The following is a 19,268-nucleotide window of genomic DNA, read 5'->3' as shown; positions in this document are numbered from 1 at the left end:
GGTCATGGACAAAGGCCGTGGGAGCTGATCACGCTGCCATGTATTAATAGTCCTGTGAAAGAAGTGGCAAAAGTTCAGTCACAAGAGGGGATAAATATTTGCCCGCTCATGAATCTGCTGCTGTGTGGCGGCTATATTGGGACATACCCTCCAGGGAAACACTATCTTTGCAGACAGACAGCTTCTTCAGAGCTGCCTCAGAGGACCCCCGGCTGCTGTGCTCAACATTCCTGCTCCCAGAGTAGACGCGGTTTGGAGAGTCACTGTCTCCCTAGTCACCCCCGCCTGGGGGACCTGGAGTGGGGATGGGAGGGACAACCGGAGCACTGGCCCAGGAGTCAGTCCCCAGGTCTGCTCTCATGTGCAGCCTTGGGCCAGCCACTTTGAATTTAAGCAACCCATTGGGACTGCCTCAGTGGAACGAGGGTACCCGCCTTTACGATCGGTCGCTATTATTCTCTGTAATTCTCTGGTTGCACTAAATTGTGTGCTTCCTGGTACCCCAACTCTTGGCAAACAGAGATCTATATCGTCTTACAGAACACTCCATTCCTCTTGAATACCAGAGCTCCATCCCATGTGCTGTGTCCTTGTGGGGGGTTCAGGGCTGGGAGCCAAGGAAGGAACAACTGCTCCTTCAGAGGTCAGTGCTCAGAAAGGAGAAGCCAGAGGACTCAGACACCAGGAATTCTATTTACATTTACAACAGCAGAGGCCAGAATCACGTAGAAATATTAATAGCTTTGGGCTTCAGTCCCAAAATTGCAAAACAAAAAATGCCATTTGCTTGGAACAGAACTTTTAACTCTGAGACTTTTCTGGAACTCATTTATTTACACTCCTTTAATAATAATAATTTTAAGAAACCTATTCTGGAATTTTTTTTCTTTTATTTTTTAGAGGGGGGAGGAGATAGAAGAAAACTTTTCATATTTATTTTAATATGAAAAACATTGCAAAGGTCATGAACTTTCCTCATGAAGAGTGTATATAGTTAACAGGAAAAATACCAGTGCACACATATTTGTGGCATGAATCACCTCTTAATATGTCCCGTAGCTTTTCCTCTTAAATGATGAAAAGCAATCAGCATTAAACCTCATTAGGTTTTTAGCAGCTGTTGCAACTTGATCATTATTTCTGTTAGATCTTTGGGATGTCGTATCTTTGCACTACAGTCCAGGCTATCTTTAGCTAACCCCAGCACCTGAAAGGGAAAGCAGTCATGTGCCATCTCCCTATTTATAAAGGTTAAAGGTATTCTCTCTGTAACAGGAGCCTCAGAATAACCACATCCTTTCAAATGTTCCCACAGGTGATTGTTTTAAATTCAAAGTGTATTTTGAATTTGCATTATTTTTCCCCATGCAAGGAAGTCCGGATGAACTATAGTGCAGCTTCCCAGTGTGGCGTTGGCTAATTCTGCCTGGCTGGCAGCCCTTGAATGGGTTGAGTCCTGCCTTTATTCTCAGAAGAAACTGAGCTTTGCCTCCATAGCAAAGGTGTCACTGTCATGGTGACTGGGCTGGAGGAGGGCCGTGGTTTGATGGTAGCTATGGTGGGCAGCTCCTGCCAGGAGCCCTGGTGATGGCAGGAAGAACAATTCTCAGCCAGTGATGCACTGGGGACATCTTGCTCAGCTTCTCTCTGCAGAGCAAGGCCTCTGACAGGGCCTCTAATCTATCAGGAGCACTCAAGCATCCCTGGGAATATAAGACTATGGGAAAAGCATATTTACCAACTTCCTTCCCATGAGCTAAGTCTTAGTGGATAGGATTTGGGATGGAGTAGAATCAGGTGGGGGTGGGGTGACACCTCCGGGGGCAGTGACCGTAGATGTTCATTCTGCTTTTGAGGAGGGTGGGTCTTGTGCACTCAATTTTGAGATGTGCTGGTTTGGGGGCAGAGCTGAATTTCTCAGGACCGTGGAGGAGACGAAGCTGAATTCTACCACCAAAGGCTAAGGATTAATAGGAGGCAGGCCAGGCAAGGGTTGGCTTGGGACCTCAGCTTAAGCAAAGATTCCACTTGATGGAAGGGCAGATCTTTAAAGTCTCCTAACCTTGCTGGATGCATAACTACCTTAGCTGTGGAGATGGGAGAGGGTGGGAGAAATTACGTGGATTCTAGTCTGGAATAGCTTTTGTTATCTTCCTCAGTTTTCCTTGGCTAACTATGGAGTAACAGACACTTTTTGTTTTAGGGTTTTGTTAACATCTCCACCAAGCGCCACTGTCGGGCTAGCTTAGAGGGCAGTGGGAGACAAGTGTTGCTTGAGATGGTGCTCATGCTTGCCTTCCCCCTTCTTGGTACTCCCCACTCTCAATGGTCTCCCCCGAGAGCATGTCCTTAATCATTCACCTGCACACCAACCTTCGTCTCAGGCTCCGCTTCCAGGGAGACTGATATAAGAAAATACTTTATCACAGTGTTTTCCAAACTGCCCACTAAAGTGCTCTGGAGGCTACAGAGAACCCCCAGGGGTGTCATGGGGCCTTTTAAATTTGCAGGGAAAACAGAGCTATGCAGTATCTGTCAGACCCAGATACTTTATGGTTTCCATACGAAGGTTGTGCTGCCTTCCTTTAGATGATGCCATAGCTTTCTGAAACTGGGTTTTCCGTGGTTGTCATGATAAAGCAAGTATGATGTGAAAATCAGCTGGAAGAGGAGATGAAGATGGTAGTTTGCAATCTGGTTACAAGGCTTGAGAATTTGTTTAGAGCCTACAGGTGCACACACCCCAATCATAAGTAAATGTGATCAAGAATAAAATAAAAGCATTTTTCTTATAATGTATGTGTATTATTTTTTCAAATGGATACGAAGTTATCAGGGCATAAATTCTTATTAAGTCAAACCTAATTATTGGAACGTTTAGCTATGTCTTTTGGTCTGGCGCTGCCCTCAGCCAATAAGGGCACTGAGAGCCAAATAATTTTGGGGCCTCTGCTTCATGATGATAATGACAGTTTTTATGTGTTTTGCACTACAGTAAATGTTCAGGTACCAACTAACAGTCCTTATTGCAGATTAAGTTTGAAATGAACTAATGCTATTCCTTTGTACGTTCCTTATTCTCCTTCATCGTCTTGTGTTGTTCTGTCACAGTGGCCTTTTAAACATGGACAAACATGCTTTCTCTTTCTTTTCTTCTTTCAGAGAGTGGGTTCATCGAGCCCCATCTATTCACTTTCTGAGAGTGTTAATCTGTCTGAGACTACTAATGAGGGATCCATGTTATCAGGTTGGTTGGAAAAAATAAAAATAATTCTTACTTGTTATGAAGATGAGATAAAAAAAACCTGGGCCGTGTTAACCTTATTTTCTCTCTCACAACTCAATAGCTTTTAAATTTAGGAGGTATCTCACTTGCTATTTAAAAAGATATGAGAGACATGATTTAATAGAGACAAAAAATATGTTTCTGCTATATGAACTGTGGGATTAAGTGGATGGAACTTTTGGTGTATGTCTTAAACCACAGGCAATTCAGAGGGGTATACACTTGGCCACACCTTTGAGTGTGTTCTCAAGGCTCAGCAGCTCACCAGGTCAACGTCAGCCGTGACAAGCAGGGGCCTTCTCAGGGGCTCCAGAGGCAGTCAGTGGGAAAGGCAGGGTCTGCAGTTTTGGCAGCTGCTCCAGGGTCCATGCCCTTCCCCACGTCCAGCCTCAGACCCTGAGTTAAAGGTGAGCAAGGGACCTCCCGTCTGTCTCAAATGAGGGTTGCGATGTCAAGAAACTTTCCCTCCTCTCACTTGTTTAGTGCTTCTCTTGTTTAGTGCTTCTTAAACTTTAATGCCCCTAGGAATCCCCTGGGAATCTTGTAAATTGCAGATTCTGATTTGGCAGGTACACAATGAGGCCCAAGACTCTGCATTTCTAACAGGTTTCCAGAGGATGCCCATGCCACACATTGTATAGCCAGGACTTAGTGCTTTCGCCGTGAGGCTCTAAAGAAAAGCTTAGCTGACATTTCACCCAGACCTTGAAAGTTATTTCTTCCAGTACTGGCTGGTAGATAGGTGCCTCCATCAAATAGCAGCTTGCACACTTTTGTGTGCATCAGAAGCACTTGGAGGACTCCATGATGGCTAGGGCCCATCACCACAGTTTCTGATTCAGTAGGTTTGGGGAGGGCCCAAAGATCTGCATTTCCAGTAAGTTCCCAGGTAATGCTGATGCTGCTTGTCAGGGGACCACAGTTGGAGAACCACTGCTCCAAAGCCTCAAGATTGTTTATTTAGTCATTGTTGTTTCTGCTTGCCAGTGTTAAATATCTAGAGTGTTCTTAGTATTCATACATGCTTCAGTAATTTTCACGGATTTTTTCCCCCCTAAGAAGCATCTCCTTTTACACCCTGTCCTGATAAGCTACTAGGAAGCTCAGACCACTCAGAAGATCTTTTATTTTGGATTTGATTTTACTGATGAATTGTTTGAGTCGGAATGTGGCTCTTTTCATTACCCCAATAACCGTCTTTTCCAAACTTGGCACTTAAAAAATGTTTTTGGTATTAGTCAGCTACAGAGCCTGCTCTGATTTGAGACTTCTGGGATTCATGGTGGTTCCACATCTTTCCTTTAGAAGAATCGCCACTTCCTCATTGGTATTCTGAGCAGGCTTTGTGCTATTATTATTTTAGCTAGTAGCCCTTTGATTGTGGGCCTCAGGGCACACTCCAAATGGCTTTCTGTCCTGGTTGCTCAAAGTTTTCTGGGAAGATAGCATCCTTTTCCCCCCATGACCAGCCTTACAGAACTGTATGTTCCATGTATTTCTGAGCTGCCATTTGCAATTCTGTGTGGGGCATATCTAATAAGGGTGGACCATGTGTTCCATTTTGCCTGGATCAGTCCCAGAATGTGCTCATTGTTCCCACTTAATTATTAATAACACCCTCTTTGACTCTCACGAAGGTGGATTGTTAGCAGGAGATCTAGTTTTTTGACTTATAGAAGTTAGTAAAATAGATGTTCTCTAAGATGTTCTGTTTGTTCAGAGAATTGATGACAGTTGTCTCATGCTCTGCTGATCTCCAGCTAAAGTATTGCCTTTTATTTTATTTTATTTATTTATTTATTTATTTATTTATTTATTTATTTATTTGATGTAGTGTTCCATGATTCATTGTTTGCTTATAACACCCAGTGCTCCATGCAATAAAGTATTGCCTTTCTTAGTCTAGTTCTTGATGGATTGGGACAGGTTGATTGCCCTGCTCTCTCCAGGAAAGAATTCACTGACCTCTTTGTTTATGGGATTTTGTGACTAAACATATATTAAATGAAGTCTTTCCCTGATTTCTAGCCTTTCCATAGAAGGGGATTCTCTCTGAATCTCTGCCCCCTGGCTCTCTTTCTACAAAGAAGAGCATGTGCTCAGGCAATTGTTTAACTTCTTGAGTTGCCAAGAATTGTTGGCTGGAGTCACAAAGCTTTGCTGTGATTTACTATAATTTATGCCGGTGAATCTCAGCAAGTCTTCACCCTTGCTAGGCATTCCTCTCTTGTTGAGTCAGTGCTACAGGACCCACAGTGGCTGGTCCAAACCAGGTCCACTTCTCATACCCCAACACCCTCCTACCCCTGTCATTCTCACCAAATCACAGCATAGTCTGTTTTATGGAGAAAACCAAAGCCATCCCAGTGGGAGCTCTCTTATTATCTCTTCTTTGTTGCTTGAAATATTGGGATTATCTTGAAACTTTATGTTCTTCTTGTTTCAGAAGAAATATCCCTCCTGTTTGCCAAGGCTTACCCCTCTACCTATTCTCTTTCTTACTATGTCAGTGGCTCCATTTCTATTTTCCATTATCATAAAAATGTCCTTTCCTTGAACCAGACATCCCTTCAGATCTTCACCTTACCTTCATTACTCCATTTCTTGAAAGGTCAGGCTGTGTCTCTTGAACCTACTTCCTTTCTGTCAGGACTGATGGGCTGCATAACTTGCACACTGAATTTTGTGTACAAGGTTCTGCCTGGAAGCCATACTTCAGTCAGCATTCCTTGATCCAGAGGTTGCAGACTGGTGGCTTGTAGATTGGCTCTTGCCTGCCAGAGACTTCAGTATATGCTTAATGGAGATTCCAGCAAGAAAAAAAACTGGAAGGAATGAAAGAGAAGCCATTTTAAAGGTATACATGCATAGAGTTTGTCATAATTAAAGAAAGACATATGTTCTGAGATTTCACATATAGTAAGAGGCCCACGCAGCATAAAGATAAATGCCCACCTGCACGCGTTCCTGTGAAGCCGGAGCACAGGATAAGCAATAAGCAATAATTGCTTATTGACAATACAGTGAAGATCTTAAAAGCTGCTGCCTACAAATTATATTAGAAACCACAATAAAAAGATAGTCAGGCTGAGTGACCTTTTCCCAGCACCTGCATTCCTCAACTCCTGTAAGCACACAGCCTTTCCCACATTTCCTGTTTGCCTTCACCCATTCCATGGGGCTCTAGCTCTTCCTCAGCACTTTGCACCTTTCTGTATTATTTACTTGCTCTTTTTCTTAATCCTGCCTTCCTAAATGTTGACCTTCCCAAAGTTCTTTTCTTTAATCATCTTCTCCCCTATCTTCCACCCTCTTGGCTTTAACTCTTGTGGTTGGCATTGTTTTTTGCTCACAAGTACTTATCTCCGGTCTCAAACTTGTGTCTTTATGTAAGTCCCAAATTTCCAGGGGTATTTTGGATGGCCATGGTTCTCAAAGTGTGACCTGGGGACTGCTTATGGGTCTCTGAAACCCTTTCAGGGGTTCCACCAGGCCTAAAATATCTTAAAAATAATGCCACGATGTTGTTTGCCTTTTCACACTCACTGTCTTACATGTGTGCAATGGAATTCTCCAGAGGCGACAGGATGTGTGACAAGGTCACTGCTCTGAGGGCTGAGGGAACAGGTGCTTGTGTACTGTGCTTTAAAAATTTCTCACATTTAAGTTCTAATATGGTACATAGATATAACCCACATAAACAAAACTCTCTGAGGTTCTCAGTAATTTTTAAGAGTGTAAAGGAGTACAGAGACCAAAGAGTTTGAGAAGCACTGTGGGAGTGCATTCCACTCAATAACTTTAAAATGGAACTCTTTGCTCTTTCCTCTCACCTTGAACCTTCAGAACCAACTCCTAATCCTTTTAGTGGTACCTCCTTTCCTCCAGACTCCAAGGTAAGGATCTTTGAACCATCTCTTATATTTCCCTTTGACTCCCTACATGTAAATAGAGCATAAGCAAGTTTATCGAAGAGTATTGCTCTCCCATCTGGAACGATAAGATGCCAGCGCATACAGGGGCCTGAAAATCATGACCCAGGAATGAGCAGCGTAGAACCACTCTTGAGTTTTGAACAGCAGAGTAGAGTGATCCCATCTGTGATTCACTATGAAGGGCTCACTGCAGTGTGTCTGGCCTTGATTTGGCTGCTGACTCGGTCTAGGATGAGAGCCTCTAAAGGCACTGACATTTCCAGCTGTGGCAAAAACAGTGATGCACTAACAACACACATCTGGGTGCTGCATTGTGCTCCGTTTTTTGAGAACATACTCGTTATCTGTACTACAGTATTGTACCTTTTTTTTTTTTTTTTTGTAAAGGAAAACCTCAGGGACTAGTCAGAGCAAGGACATTCGTTACATATCGTACATTGAACTAAAGGGCAGATTGACTTGGGGACTTTCTCCAGGTCACTGGGCTCAGAGGTACTGAACCCAGTCTTGTGACCGTCGGGCTTGTGACCAGGGAGAAAATGCTGAGATCCAACAGGGCACCCAGGAAGTGTTGCTGTAATTCAAGCGTGCAGTCATATTTGCTTTTCAGATTAGGACCCAGAACTGTTAAGCCCGGGTATGTGCATACCTTGTGGTCTTGGTTTTCTCCAGTTGACACTCTCAGATGAAAGCAGTCACATTGGTATGACGAAAGGAAACAGAAGGAAGACCAGGAGTCTGTGAGCAATCAATCTCCTGGCCTTGCTCCAGTCTACCCAGAAGCATGGGGGAGGGGGGAGTGTTTATTTCGTAAATGAAGGGTAAATTCTTGAGTATGTAACAACGACATTCTCAGAGAGTGACAAAGCCTCTGTCCCCTTCCTATATTTCATAACAGTGCTTCTCAAACTCCTGTGTTCCACAGGAGTTAATATGCATTCTGTGAAAAGAAGTGTGCTTCAATTAATGATGTTTGGGAAAAGCTGCACCTCAGTCCTCGCATTGGAGGCTTAGAACGCCCTGCAGCATGTTAAAGGCTCTGAGGGGTCCTATGATAAAAGCATTTGTCAAACTATGTTCAACATATCATTTCCCAAGCTAATTTGAATTTTGTCATGAAATTATTATTATTATTTTTAAAACAGAATGTCTAATACCACCCACTGCACAGTAAAAGGGCTATTCCCAGAACAGAGTTTGGGAAATGGAAGTTAGTCCCAAATTATTAATAGCAATTATTGGATAGATATGTTACTTGTCAAGGTAAAAATTTAAAAATGACCATGCCAGGGGCGCCTGGGTGGCTCAGATGGTTAAGCGTCTGCCTTCGGCTCAGGTCATGATCCTGGAGTCCCGGGATCGAGTCCCGCATCGGGTTCCCTGCTCAGTGCAGAGCCTGCTTCTCCCTCTCCCTCTGCCACTCCCTCTGCTTGTGCTCTTCTGTCTATCTCTCTGTCAAATAAATAAATAAAATCTTTAAAAAAAAAATGACCATGCCAATCATTTATTTTTTATTTTTTTTTAAAAGATTTTATTTATTTATTTGAGAGAGAGAGAGCATGAATGGGGGAAAGGGCAGAGGGACATCAGATTCCCTGCTGAGTGGGGAGCCTGACACTGGGCTGGACCCTGAGATCATGACCTGAGCCCAAGTCAGACGTTTAACCAACTGAGCCACCCAGGCGCCCTGTGACCAATCATTTAAACATTTTTCTCTCCCTTGGTGTCTTCTCACTCCCAAGCTTCAAATTTAAATCTCCTTTAAGAGACTCTCAGATTTCAATGTTTTGCCCTTACCTCGTCTTTCATGGCCTCTTCTACTTTTCTCAAGTGAACATCCCATCAGCAGCTTAGTATGTCCCAAGTGGAGTCTTCTCTAACCTAGACTCCTCCTCTCTCCTTCCCTGGGTCTGTTATAATATCTTGCTACCCCTCAGTCCCCAGGCTCAAATATTGTTTCTTTTCTTCCAGCATGTCTTCATGTTTGGTTGATCACACTACTTCCTAGACTTGTCTCCACCTCTCCATTCTTCTGCCCAGTGCCACTGCCAACCAACTGGGCTTCTGGGTGGCTCTCTTTCCCTCTCTAGTTCATTGAAAAACCAGAGGGGGGTCCTCACAGCTGATTCTAATCATCCCTTATTCACACAGTGTTTTCATCCCATCTCATGGTCCATGTGATGAAGGTCAGATTCAGGCTCACAGATAAGTCTTCCCACAGTTTGGTCCTACCATGCTTTTCTGACATTATTCCCAGGAATGCCCTTCATAGAGTTATGGAAGTGCTTCTTGGAGTTATGGAACACGTTGATGTTCTTTCTGCACAACTTCTGTGCACTTTTGGACCTTTTGTTCTCTTTGCTTGGAATCTCCCTGATTTTTCTTCTCAGCCGATCTATCCATCCTTCTAAACCTTTTCCAAGGCCACCACCCTTATGACATTTTCCATGGTCCTCTCAGCAGGATATCATGTGTCCCTCCTGGGACATCATAGCAGTTCATGTATAACTTTCTTATCACACTTACCAAATTCTGTCTTAAATGCCAGTTGTTTGTATATCTACCATATGCTTGCCTAAAGCTCAGTGAGGTCGGCCTCGGTCATCTGCATATTTGTGTCCTCTTCAGAGCCTGACACAGGGCTTTTATATAATAAGAATGAAAAAAAAATTGTTGAATAAACATTAGTAGCGTTAAAATGTTATTTTTATATGTGTAAAATATTCTGCCATAAGCAGGAATAATGTATACAGTATTCTTCTGTTCTTTAATTATAGCGCTTCTAGAGTGAATAGCAATGGTGAAAATTCAAATTAGTGGGTAGTCATAGACAGTAAAAGTTGACTAGAATTGCTCTAGTCTATAGGGCTCTTCTATTTTTAATTGAGTTGTAAATGTCGCTTCATACTTAATTTAAACATGGGTATGTTTAGTGTTTCCAAATTCCCTGCATATACAATAAGGAGACCTTGACCAGGAGGCCTTAAGAATCTTGAGCCTTTTTTCAGCCTGCCTACTCAGTTGGCTTCAAGGTGGAACTAGATTGTTCTCCCTCACACTCAAGTACTCATCGCCATGCATTTCTCAGAATTGGAATGATGGCTAATATTTATTTTTCAAAGGACTTCCTTGTGTGTATGTTAAGGAGAGTACAGCTTTAATTAAACAGGTTAGGGTCACTTGAAACACGTCTGCCTGAAGATAAATGTCAATGTGGATAATCTGAGAGCACTTGCTATTAATAGAGTTCCAAGTTGGTCCCTCTCATGACTGTAGCCTCCCACCCCGTCTTCCCTAATTACTACTCATAGAGTAGTTTCAGAAGTTTCATGAAACGCCTTCTTATTGGGAATTGGATTTAAAAATCTGTATCAGGAGACATTTTGTGATGATTATTCTTACCTTCGTTTAAAGTATGGGTTTTAATAAGACCATTAGCCTCTTCATTTTAAGGAAGAGCCCTATAGTCTAGAGCATTCTAGTCAACTTTTACTGTCTGTGAATTACCTGGGAATCTTGTGGAAATTCAGAATGTGATTCAGCAGGTTTGGGGTGAGGAGGAGATTCTGCATTTCTAACCAGCTTCTCCGTGAGGCTGATGCTGCTGTCCATGGACCACACTAGGCAGGGGCCTACAGGAAGGTTGTGGGAGTTGGTGATGCTGGATTCCATTCCTCTCCAGGCTGGTCACTTAGGCAAAGTGGCTTACCTTTCTGGGCCTTAGTTGTCCTAATCTGCAATGTGAGGGAACAATACCTTAATAGCTCTTTCCATCTCTAACATTTTATGATGACATGAGGGGAAGTAGAAAGAATGAGGAGTCAGGCTGCAGGTCTGAGCATATTTTCATTCTTTTAATTTCAACCCAACTTTTGTATTTATTAACAGTTTATCTTAAATGTGGTATAAATAAAAACATTAAAGAGCTGTATATTTATGTTAGAATGTGAACCTTTAAAAAATAATTATCAATCTCATGATTTAATAAAGAACTTCCATGTAAAATATATTTCTCCCTCCACCCTCATCTTTTGTGTTGTTCTGTTGTTTTTGTTTTATTAGGAAATACTCCATAGCTTGGGTGGAATTGAAAACCTAGCTCAGGTAAGATTCCTTTATGGTGGCTGGTCTTGCCTTTCCATTTGGTGCCATGGCTCTGGGCAAGGATTACATAGGTGTGTGACCGCAGGTGGCTTTCTTACTTTAGGCTGCCTGCCAAGGGGAGAGGCAGGCAGGGTGGATAAGTGTGTGAGGCAGGATACTCACAGAGCAGGAAGGGACCCATGACATTTTGTTCCAGCTAATTTTACCCAGCCTGCTGAAACAAGAAAGTTCTATAAAAGGTCACATGTCTTCAGTTAGTCATGAAAAGAAGTAGGTGTTGGCTGGCAGGCCCAGCTCCTCAGCATTGCACATACCAAATGATGGAAGAAAATATTGGTTATAAAGATGTTCATAATTGTTTCACACAAAAAGAATTATGCTCACTAAAATATTTCCAAATACATGACAATGTGAGGAATGATCTTAACTTCATTTATTTTTCTGCTTTTGTAACTACTGAGGGAAGGTAAGCAGGTTAAGCCAGTCAAATGTTTGGGTTTATTAGTATGATAAGGCAAAATTTCTAGGCATGGCATTGGGTTGGATCAGCCCACTGTCCTACCACATAGAGAAAGAATGATTTTCATAATGAACTTTTGGCCCTGCAAACTCATTCTGTATTATTAATGGAAGAGTAAGTTTAATGGCAGGTTAATGCTAAATCTATTATATTTTATTATATTTTCATTCTTGGGAAATTGCTGCAACATGACTGGTTTTTGTTTTTAAGATTTTTTTTTTTTTTTAATTGGCTGGAGGTTTACCTCATTTAATGAAATGACTGTCTTTCATAAAATTATATTATAAAGGATCCTCTTACCCACCTTAACTTCCCTGGTCTTCTTAGAATTTTTGTGTGTTTCTCTGAGCCTATTTCTTATTATAACCAGTTATCTGCAGTGAGTGATTATCAGACTACCCACACCCATTTTATTCTGATTACAGCTATTGGTGTGTATGCTGGTTAGATATAATTTTTTTGTATTTGGAACCAAATTACACCACAAACTTACTTAGTGACAAGTCATTTTTTGAGAGTTTATACAGTCTTTCCATGGTCCCGCCCTCAACTTCAGGGCATGCAAGAGAAGGCAAAGAATCTAGAAACTCAAGCTACCTTTTGCACTTGAGTGAACCTGGCCCAGAGGCCCTGAGTATTATTTGGTGTATCTGTTGTGCCATCTACAGCTCATTTTCAGAAGTACACATCTTGTCCCTTATCTGCTTGTGTGCTTTTACTAATCTTTTCTTCTGACTCTTATTGGTTTGGTCCCTCCTGCAGTACATGGAGATTGTGGCCAATGAGTACCTAGGCTATGGAGAGGAGCCGCACAGTGTGGACAAGCTGGTCAACATGACGTGTAAGTGTCGTCGTGAGGACATGGCAACTTTTCCCACTTGCCAAGTGAGCAGGATGGCGTTTTCAACAGGAAAAAGGATCCTTTGAATATTTATGAGTATACCCATCCACAGTTCTAGTATTGGGAGTCCATGCCAATTGTTACATTCAGTGGCAAAATATACCCAGAAGGAAAACTTTAGATTGCAACTCTTACCTTGAAAAGCCCAGTTTCATGTTGAAGATTTTCACTGAGCACAAGTTTATTTTAATGCAAGAGGGACTTCCATAATGGCAGATTTTGGTAAAAATGTTTTTTGCTTCCTTTGATTTCTATTAAAATGTCAGAGGCTATTCACTTTTCATCTATAAAGTTTTGTTAATAATAATACCTACCTCATAAAATTTAAAACTTTGTGAACATAAAAAAGAAAAAAAAGATCCTGATGTAATGATGAGAATGTGAAAACATGGGTCTGTGTGTGTGGAATTCAATCTTCTCTCTCTGGAGGCTCTTCCCAGCCCCACCTTGCTTCCTCTCCAGGTTTGATGAGCTGTAGGTCCCCTGTTGCTGTGGGATGCTGGCCCATTTTCTTTGACTGATCTGGTTTCCCGTATTTGTTTCCAGGACAGCACACTGATTCTCAGTTACAGGGAGAGGAGAGTACGTGGTTAGCGCTAGGCACCAGGAAGTTTCTTTGAGAACAACTGTTCCCCTCAGCGGAGGAACCTTGCTAGGTCCATCACCTTCAGTGTCCTTCCTCTCTTCTTCATATTTGAAATCTTTATAGGGAGAATATTTGAAGAGTAGGTTTCACTTTGAACTTGCAACGATGTTGAGGAACTCATTCAACTTTAAGCGGAAGGAGATGTTTGCCTTTTTTGCTGTCTCCATATTTTATTACTATAATAGAAATATATAATAATTATTATTTGAGCTTAAGAGGTAATTCTCAGAGTAAAAAAAAAAAAAGTAACCCTGTTCCTCATCCTTCCATTGTTCCTTTTGTGTTATCTGTCTGCCCATGTGCCCTTTCTGTTTGCCCATCAGTACTTTTAGACCTGAGGTTCCATGAATACTGCTGCCTTTAAGTGCTGAATCCCTCTTTGAATTATTTCCTTTCTTTATAGATATTTTTCAAAAACTTGCTGCTGTCAAAGACCAAAGAGAATGGGTCACCACAAGCGGAGCACATAAGGTGAGTAGTCCCAGAAGGAGTGAACACTTCACCTCCATATGGCGGTGGTTCCAATGCTGGGGTTCAGAGCCCCTTGATCAAGTTTCTTATAATTATAGTTCACAAACCTGCTAACCTAGCCTAGAATTGTAAATCTCTGCCAGCCCTTTAATATTCTTTATCAGCCTAAGGAGTAAATATAGAAATAGCAAACAGGTTTTCTGAAACTCTTTTTTTTTTTTTTTCCTTTTTCCTATGCCACTTATTAACAACCAAGTTTGTTGCTTTATTTAAATGTTGCTTGAGAAACCCTGGCTATATATAAACTGCCCCTAAGTGTGTATTTACAAATGAACAAATAAAGTGTGTGTATACATATAAATACATTCCTTATGGCACATGGAGTTATATATATGCTTGAACCATATGAAATTGTATGTCTATTGGGCAATTTCATATGGTTAAACCTTATAATCAGATGGTAAAGTATTATAAGCATATGGATCAAATATACATTTCAAGATGAATGGGTGCTGGTTTAGTCGAAACAGACTGAATTTATATATATAGCAAGACTATTTAGATGGTAGCTGCCTACAGCCAGTTTTCAATAAGCTGTTGATTTCTCATATCCCAAGAGGCCACTGTCGAGTATATATATATTAGAGCAAGGTTGCATAAAATGTGTTCACACGTGCTGCTCATTGTATAGGAGATGATTCTAGGTCATATACAAATCAACGCTTTTCATTTCAATAGCTACATATATTTCACTGATATTACCACTTAGAATTTGAGGAACATTTTTGAGTAGCATTAATTAAGGAGTTAAGTGGATATGGCAAAAATTGTGGGAATGTTATGTCAGTGACTGAAGTTTGGAGAACATTGTTGTGTTAGGAGATCAGAGAAAAAAGTGAGAGAAGAATAAGAGGAGGGGATCAAAGAAATAAAGATAATGATAGCTTCATAAAAAAGTGAATGAAATCATAAAGGGGAAAATTGACGTAACAGGAACCAAAAATCAGCCAAGCAGTTGTTACATGGCTCACAGCTCTGGCCTGAAATATGTCTGGGTGTGTACTTTTGGGGGACTCTGAGTTCTAAAAGTCTAGAGAAAAGAGGAATGAATTTGCATTAATGGGAATTCAGAAAGGGCAACTGATAAGGTACAGACTTCCAGTTAAGTCATGTTATTTAGCATGATGTCTGGAAGCCTCAATTTATGCTCTTTCTACATCATTAGAAATCTGAGAGGCAAATGAAGTGCTTGGTAATGTTGACATCTTGCTTAGTTTGGGGGAGAAAAGACAGTTTTCAATCCTTTGTGGGAAAGGGCCTACCACAATGCCTAGTTCAGAATGAGTTCAAAACATGAACTCAAAAACAATGACTGGTTACTACCAGTATTGTACTTCCTATCATTAGTCTCCCTACTTCTCCTTGGGGAGAGGCCAGAAGAGGCAGAGGGGACATCCTGGGCACATGAAAATAGAGGGAAGAGTGAGAACCTTGGCCATGTATCTTGGTCCCCTTTGTTTCCTGCCCTGGGTAAGGAATGGCCACAAGGATCTAGCGTTGAGTTTCAAAGCAGGAAGGGGTCCTGCTCCCTGAAAGAGCTGGGTATGGTGAATGTTTAATAAAAAAACCCCTCTTGGGGTTAAGCCTCAATGATCTTTGAAAGAAACATTATACCACTCAAGAAGCTTGTAGTACTTACACAATGAAACTTTCTTTTACTTCATTTTTCAGACATTAGTAAATTTACTTGGTGCCCGAGATACTAATGTTTTGTTGGGTGCCCTTCTGGCTCTGGCTAGTTTAGCTGAAAGGTAAGTGTATTTTAATACCTTTCCAGTTCCACTGCCATAGTAGTTCAGGTGGGAAAGACGAATAAATAGATCAGTTTCTCTGGTTACTTAGTTATAATTTGAAAAATAAGCATGAAGTAGCATTAATATATTGAAGAGGATTCTGAATGAAAAAGCATCATTTTAAAACTTAAGTTGGAAAGGAAAATCAGTTTCTTCTATTTTCCCTGACCAGAAATACCTACCTAGTCTTTCATCCAACCTTCAGATACTTTCACTTTCAAAATAACCGCAGTATTTCTTTGACAACTATATCTCCCTGACTTTAAAAAAAAAAAGTTCTCTCCTGTATATTCATTCTAACATATAAAACATTTTCAAACACTTTTACCCTTAAAACAATTCTGGATAACATGTTCCCTTATGGACGTCATGATTATTTTAAATAAAAGTGTTTTAAATATATTTTTATGCCAATAAGTGAATCGATGCTTTTTTTTGTTTTTATTTTTTTAACTTTCTATGGAATAATTGACACACTATAACTGCATATGTTTAAAGTGTACAACATGATGATTTGATATACATTATGTGTATGGAATAATTAGCAAGTTCAAGAGAATTAATATATTCATCCTATCACATACTTTTTTTGTGTGTGCGCAATAAAAATACTTAAGATGTGCTCTCATCAACTTTCAAGTATAAAATACCATACTAACTGTGGTCTCCATGCTGCACATTAGATCCTCAGTACTCCTTCTTATAACTGAAAGTTTGTACCCTTTAATCCATATTTCCCTCCTGTCTAGCTCCTACCAATCACTCACCATGCTAATCTCTATTTCTATGTGATCAGTTCTTTTGTTTTTTGTTTTAGATTCCACATATATCTGATATCATACAGTAGTTACCTTAGCACAGTTCCTTTCAGGTTCACCCATGTTGTCACAAATGGCAGAGATTCCTTCTTTTTTATGAATAAATAATAATATTCGATTATATTTATGTAGGCCCATATAGGTCATTTTTATGTCTTGGCTATTGTGAATAATGCCGATTATTACCTTTTTAATGAAAAGCCTATTATTCTTTTTGGAGAAAGGGAATCATGTTATCATGATACTGTTATGAAACAAATTTAAATTGATGACATGCAACATTTGTTGAATGTTGGAATTTGATGTAGCCTGACCCCATGGAGCTATATTGCTTTTTGTTTTTCCTCCTGAGATAATATGAGAACGAGGGTATTAAATGAATGGATATGGTAAAGTATGTTTTTAGTAGTTACTAATAGTTTTCAATTTGTAGTCCAGAATGTAGGGAGAAGATAAGTGAACTCAACATTGTAGAAAATCTGCTGATGATTTTGCATGAATATGACTTGCTTTCCAAAAGGTAGGATTGCTCACAGGGGAAAAGACAATGTCATATTTGATGAAAATGATAATTGTTACATTTATTATGTCATGCTATTTACATTATTAACTGAATGGCATGCGTCACCTTGACATTTATTTTCTATTTTCTATTTACGTTTTTATAGAGAAACTAGAACAAAGAGGTGTATTGATTTATCTTTGGTCTTGCATCACTTCTAGATCTGGGCATAGAATTGAATTATATAAATCTTATGATCACATCTTTAATATTTTTGTTTATTGAATTTTTTTTATATCCTGTCTTTTTAAGGAAAGAAACTCTGAGGTGGCTCTATTTTTAGTAATTTCAGATTGTATATTGAATAAATTATTAGATTGTTAAAATCTATTCCGCTTAAGGAGCGTAAAATAAATTAGTATAGCTGCTGACTTGTTTCATGACCACCTGTTATTATAACTCCAAACAGAATCTAAAATGTATTCATTTTCAATTGAACTACATATTGCTCTAAAGAATTACTGTATCCAGTTAGTTATTAGGTTGTTTTTAAATAGAGTTGCAACCTACATCATTTGATATTTAGTTAAGTAAGTCATGATTTTCTGAAGAGGTAAAACAGATAACAGAAATATCAAGTAATGAAACCCAGACACTTAACCATAGTAAATCCCCGTGAGTCTTTCTTCAAAGTCAATTTTATCCTCTTTTACAAACTATACTTATAGACCTGTGTACCTGAACTCGTTTCTAGGAAAACAACCTCTGCACAGGTGTTAGAACACCAGAGATGAATGAGATAGAGTGTGTAGTGTAGGAGAGGGGACAGGCATGCAAGTCAGTGGTTTCACCATAGCACTGTAAGTGGTGTGGTTAACGGATGCACAGGACACTCTGCAAACATAGAGCAGAAGCTCCCAGTCATAGCCAAGGGCCACACCAAGTTTCCTGAAGGAAAAGGGAGTTATCTAGGCAAAGGGAGAGAACAAGTGGAAACAGAATGTGCTGTTTGGAGGCATGAATTTGTCTGTATTAGAGGAACTGCGTGATTGGGCACAGCTGGAACAGAAAACTAGATTAGACAGTTAACGATAAGTTAAAAATATAGCAAATTTTGGTCTGGCTTTCTCTATATGCTAGACCCTGCTTTAAGCACTTTTGTGTGTTAATTCATTTGATCTGCACAGTAACCCATCAATTTCCATATTTTATAGAGGAGGCAACAAGATGCTTTTAGCCAGGTCACAGTGGGCTCTTTGTGCCGAATAAGAGTGTGTTTTTTATCCATGCACACTATGGGGACTTACAGAAGGATTTTAAGCATGATCAGATTTATTTTGTGGGGAGATTACTCTGATAGCAGTATGTGGGGTGTGTGGCGTGGGGAATATAGCCACACAATGAGATCCATTTAGAAACAAGGAAGGGGATGTTTGGTGTGGAAAGTTTAAGGAGATGCAGAACACTATTTGCCAAAGAACAGATGTTCTGAATGTCAGAACACAAAAGTTTGGGAGGGATTGATGCTGTGGAAAATTGGCTCAGGGGAAAGGAACTGTGGAGCAGTGTGGGCATGAGAAGATTGGAGAGGCAGGTGACGGAGAAGCTTATGTCTTGAGACAATCAAGGATCACAAGAATGGGAGGAGCAGTGGGGTTAGGCAGCTGCATGATTTGCAAGAGAATTAATCTCAGCCATTGCCTAGGAAAAAGGCAGCAGTGGATTGGGAAAGGAGAAGGAAGTGTCTTGGATGATTCCGTCTTCTGGCTTGGAAAATTGAAAAGACTGTGATACCATGAGTCAACACTGGAGATACAAGAGGGAAGAGCCAGTTTGGGGAGGAGAATAATGACTTTGAGTTGAGACACAGTGGGATGAGTACCTGTGGAACTGCTGTGTGGCTAGAACTTCTGGAGGCTGAGAGTGATGCCTGGGCTGAGCTCACAGGACTGGGTTAGAGGGATATCTGAAGTCACGGGAATGGATGACATTGTCCAGGGAGAGTGTTTAGAATATGAGACTGGAGGGTTATGGATGGTTCTGTGCAATGCCATCATCATCATGTTTCAGAGCTCTGCTGAACCCTATGTGTCCTATGCTATCATTATCTTTATTTTACACACCAGATAGTCACTGGGAACATTGCATTTAATCTCCTTGCATTGTACTGGTTTTGGCATTTTGTTTTAATGTCCTGTTTTTGTAACCACATAGTGAGTTTCTGAAGACTAT

General features: G+C 40.5%; 1 protein-coding gene across 1 annotated transcript in view; it reads left to right on the top strand.

Moving 5' to 3' along the window:
- The window catches only part of NEK10 (NIMA related kinase 10), a 226,881-nt gene that overhangs the window by 32,885 nt on the left and 174,728 nt on the right, over nt 1-19,268 (top strand). The window contains exons 6-11 of the mRNA XM_044915799.1: nt 3,163-3,247; nt 11,284-11,325; nt 12,608-12,686; nt 13,796-13,863; nt 15,595-15,674; nt 16,968-17,054. Of these exons, the coding sequence (XP_044771734.1) occupies nt 3,163-3,247; nt 11,284-11,325; nt 12,608-12,686; nt 13,796-13,863; nt 15,595-15,674; nt 16,968-17,054 (441 nt within the window). The remainder of the gene's footprint in view (nt 1-3,162; nt 3,248-11,283; nt 11,326-12,607; nt 12,687-13,795; nt 13,864-15,594; nt 15,675-16,967; nt 17,055-19,268) is intronic.

This window comes from Neomonachus schauinslandi, chromosome 1 (genome assembly GCF_002201575.2).
Source record: "Neomonachus schauinslandi chromosome 1, ASM220157v2, whole genome shotgun sequence".
NCBI lineage: Eukaryota > Metazoa > Chordata > Mammalia > Carnivora > Phocidae > Neomonachus > Neomonachus schauinslandi.
This window is presented reverse-complemented; position numbering and strand designations above follow the sequence as displayed.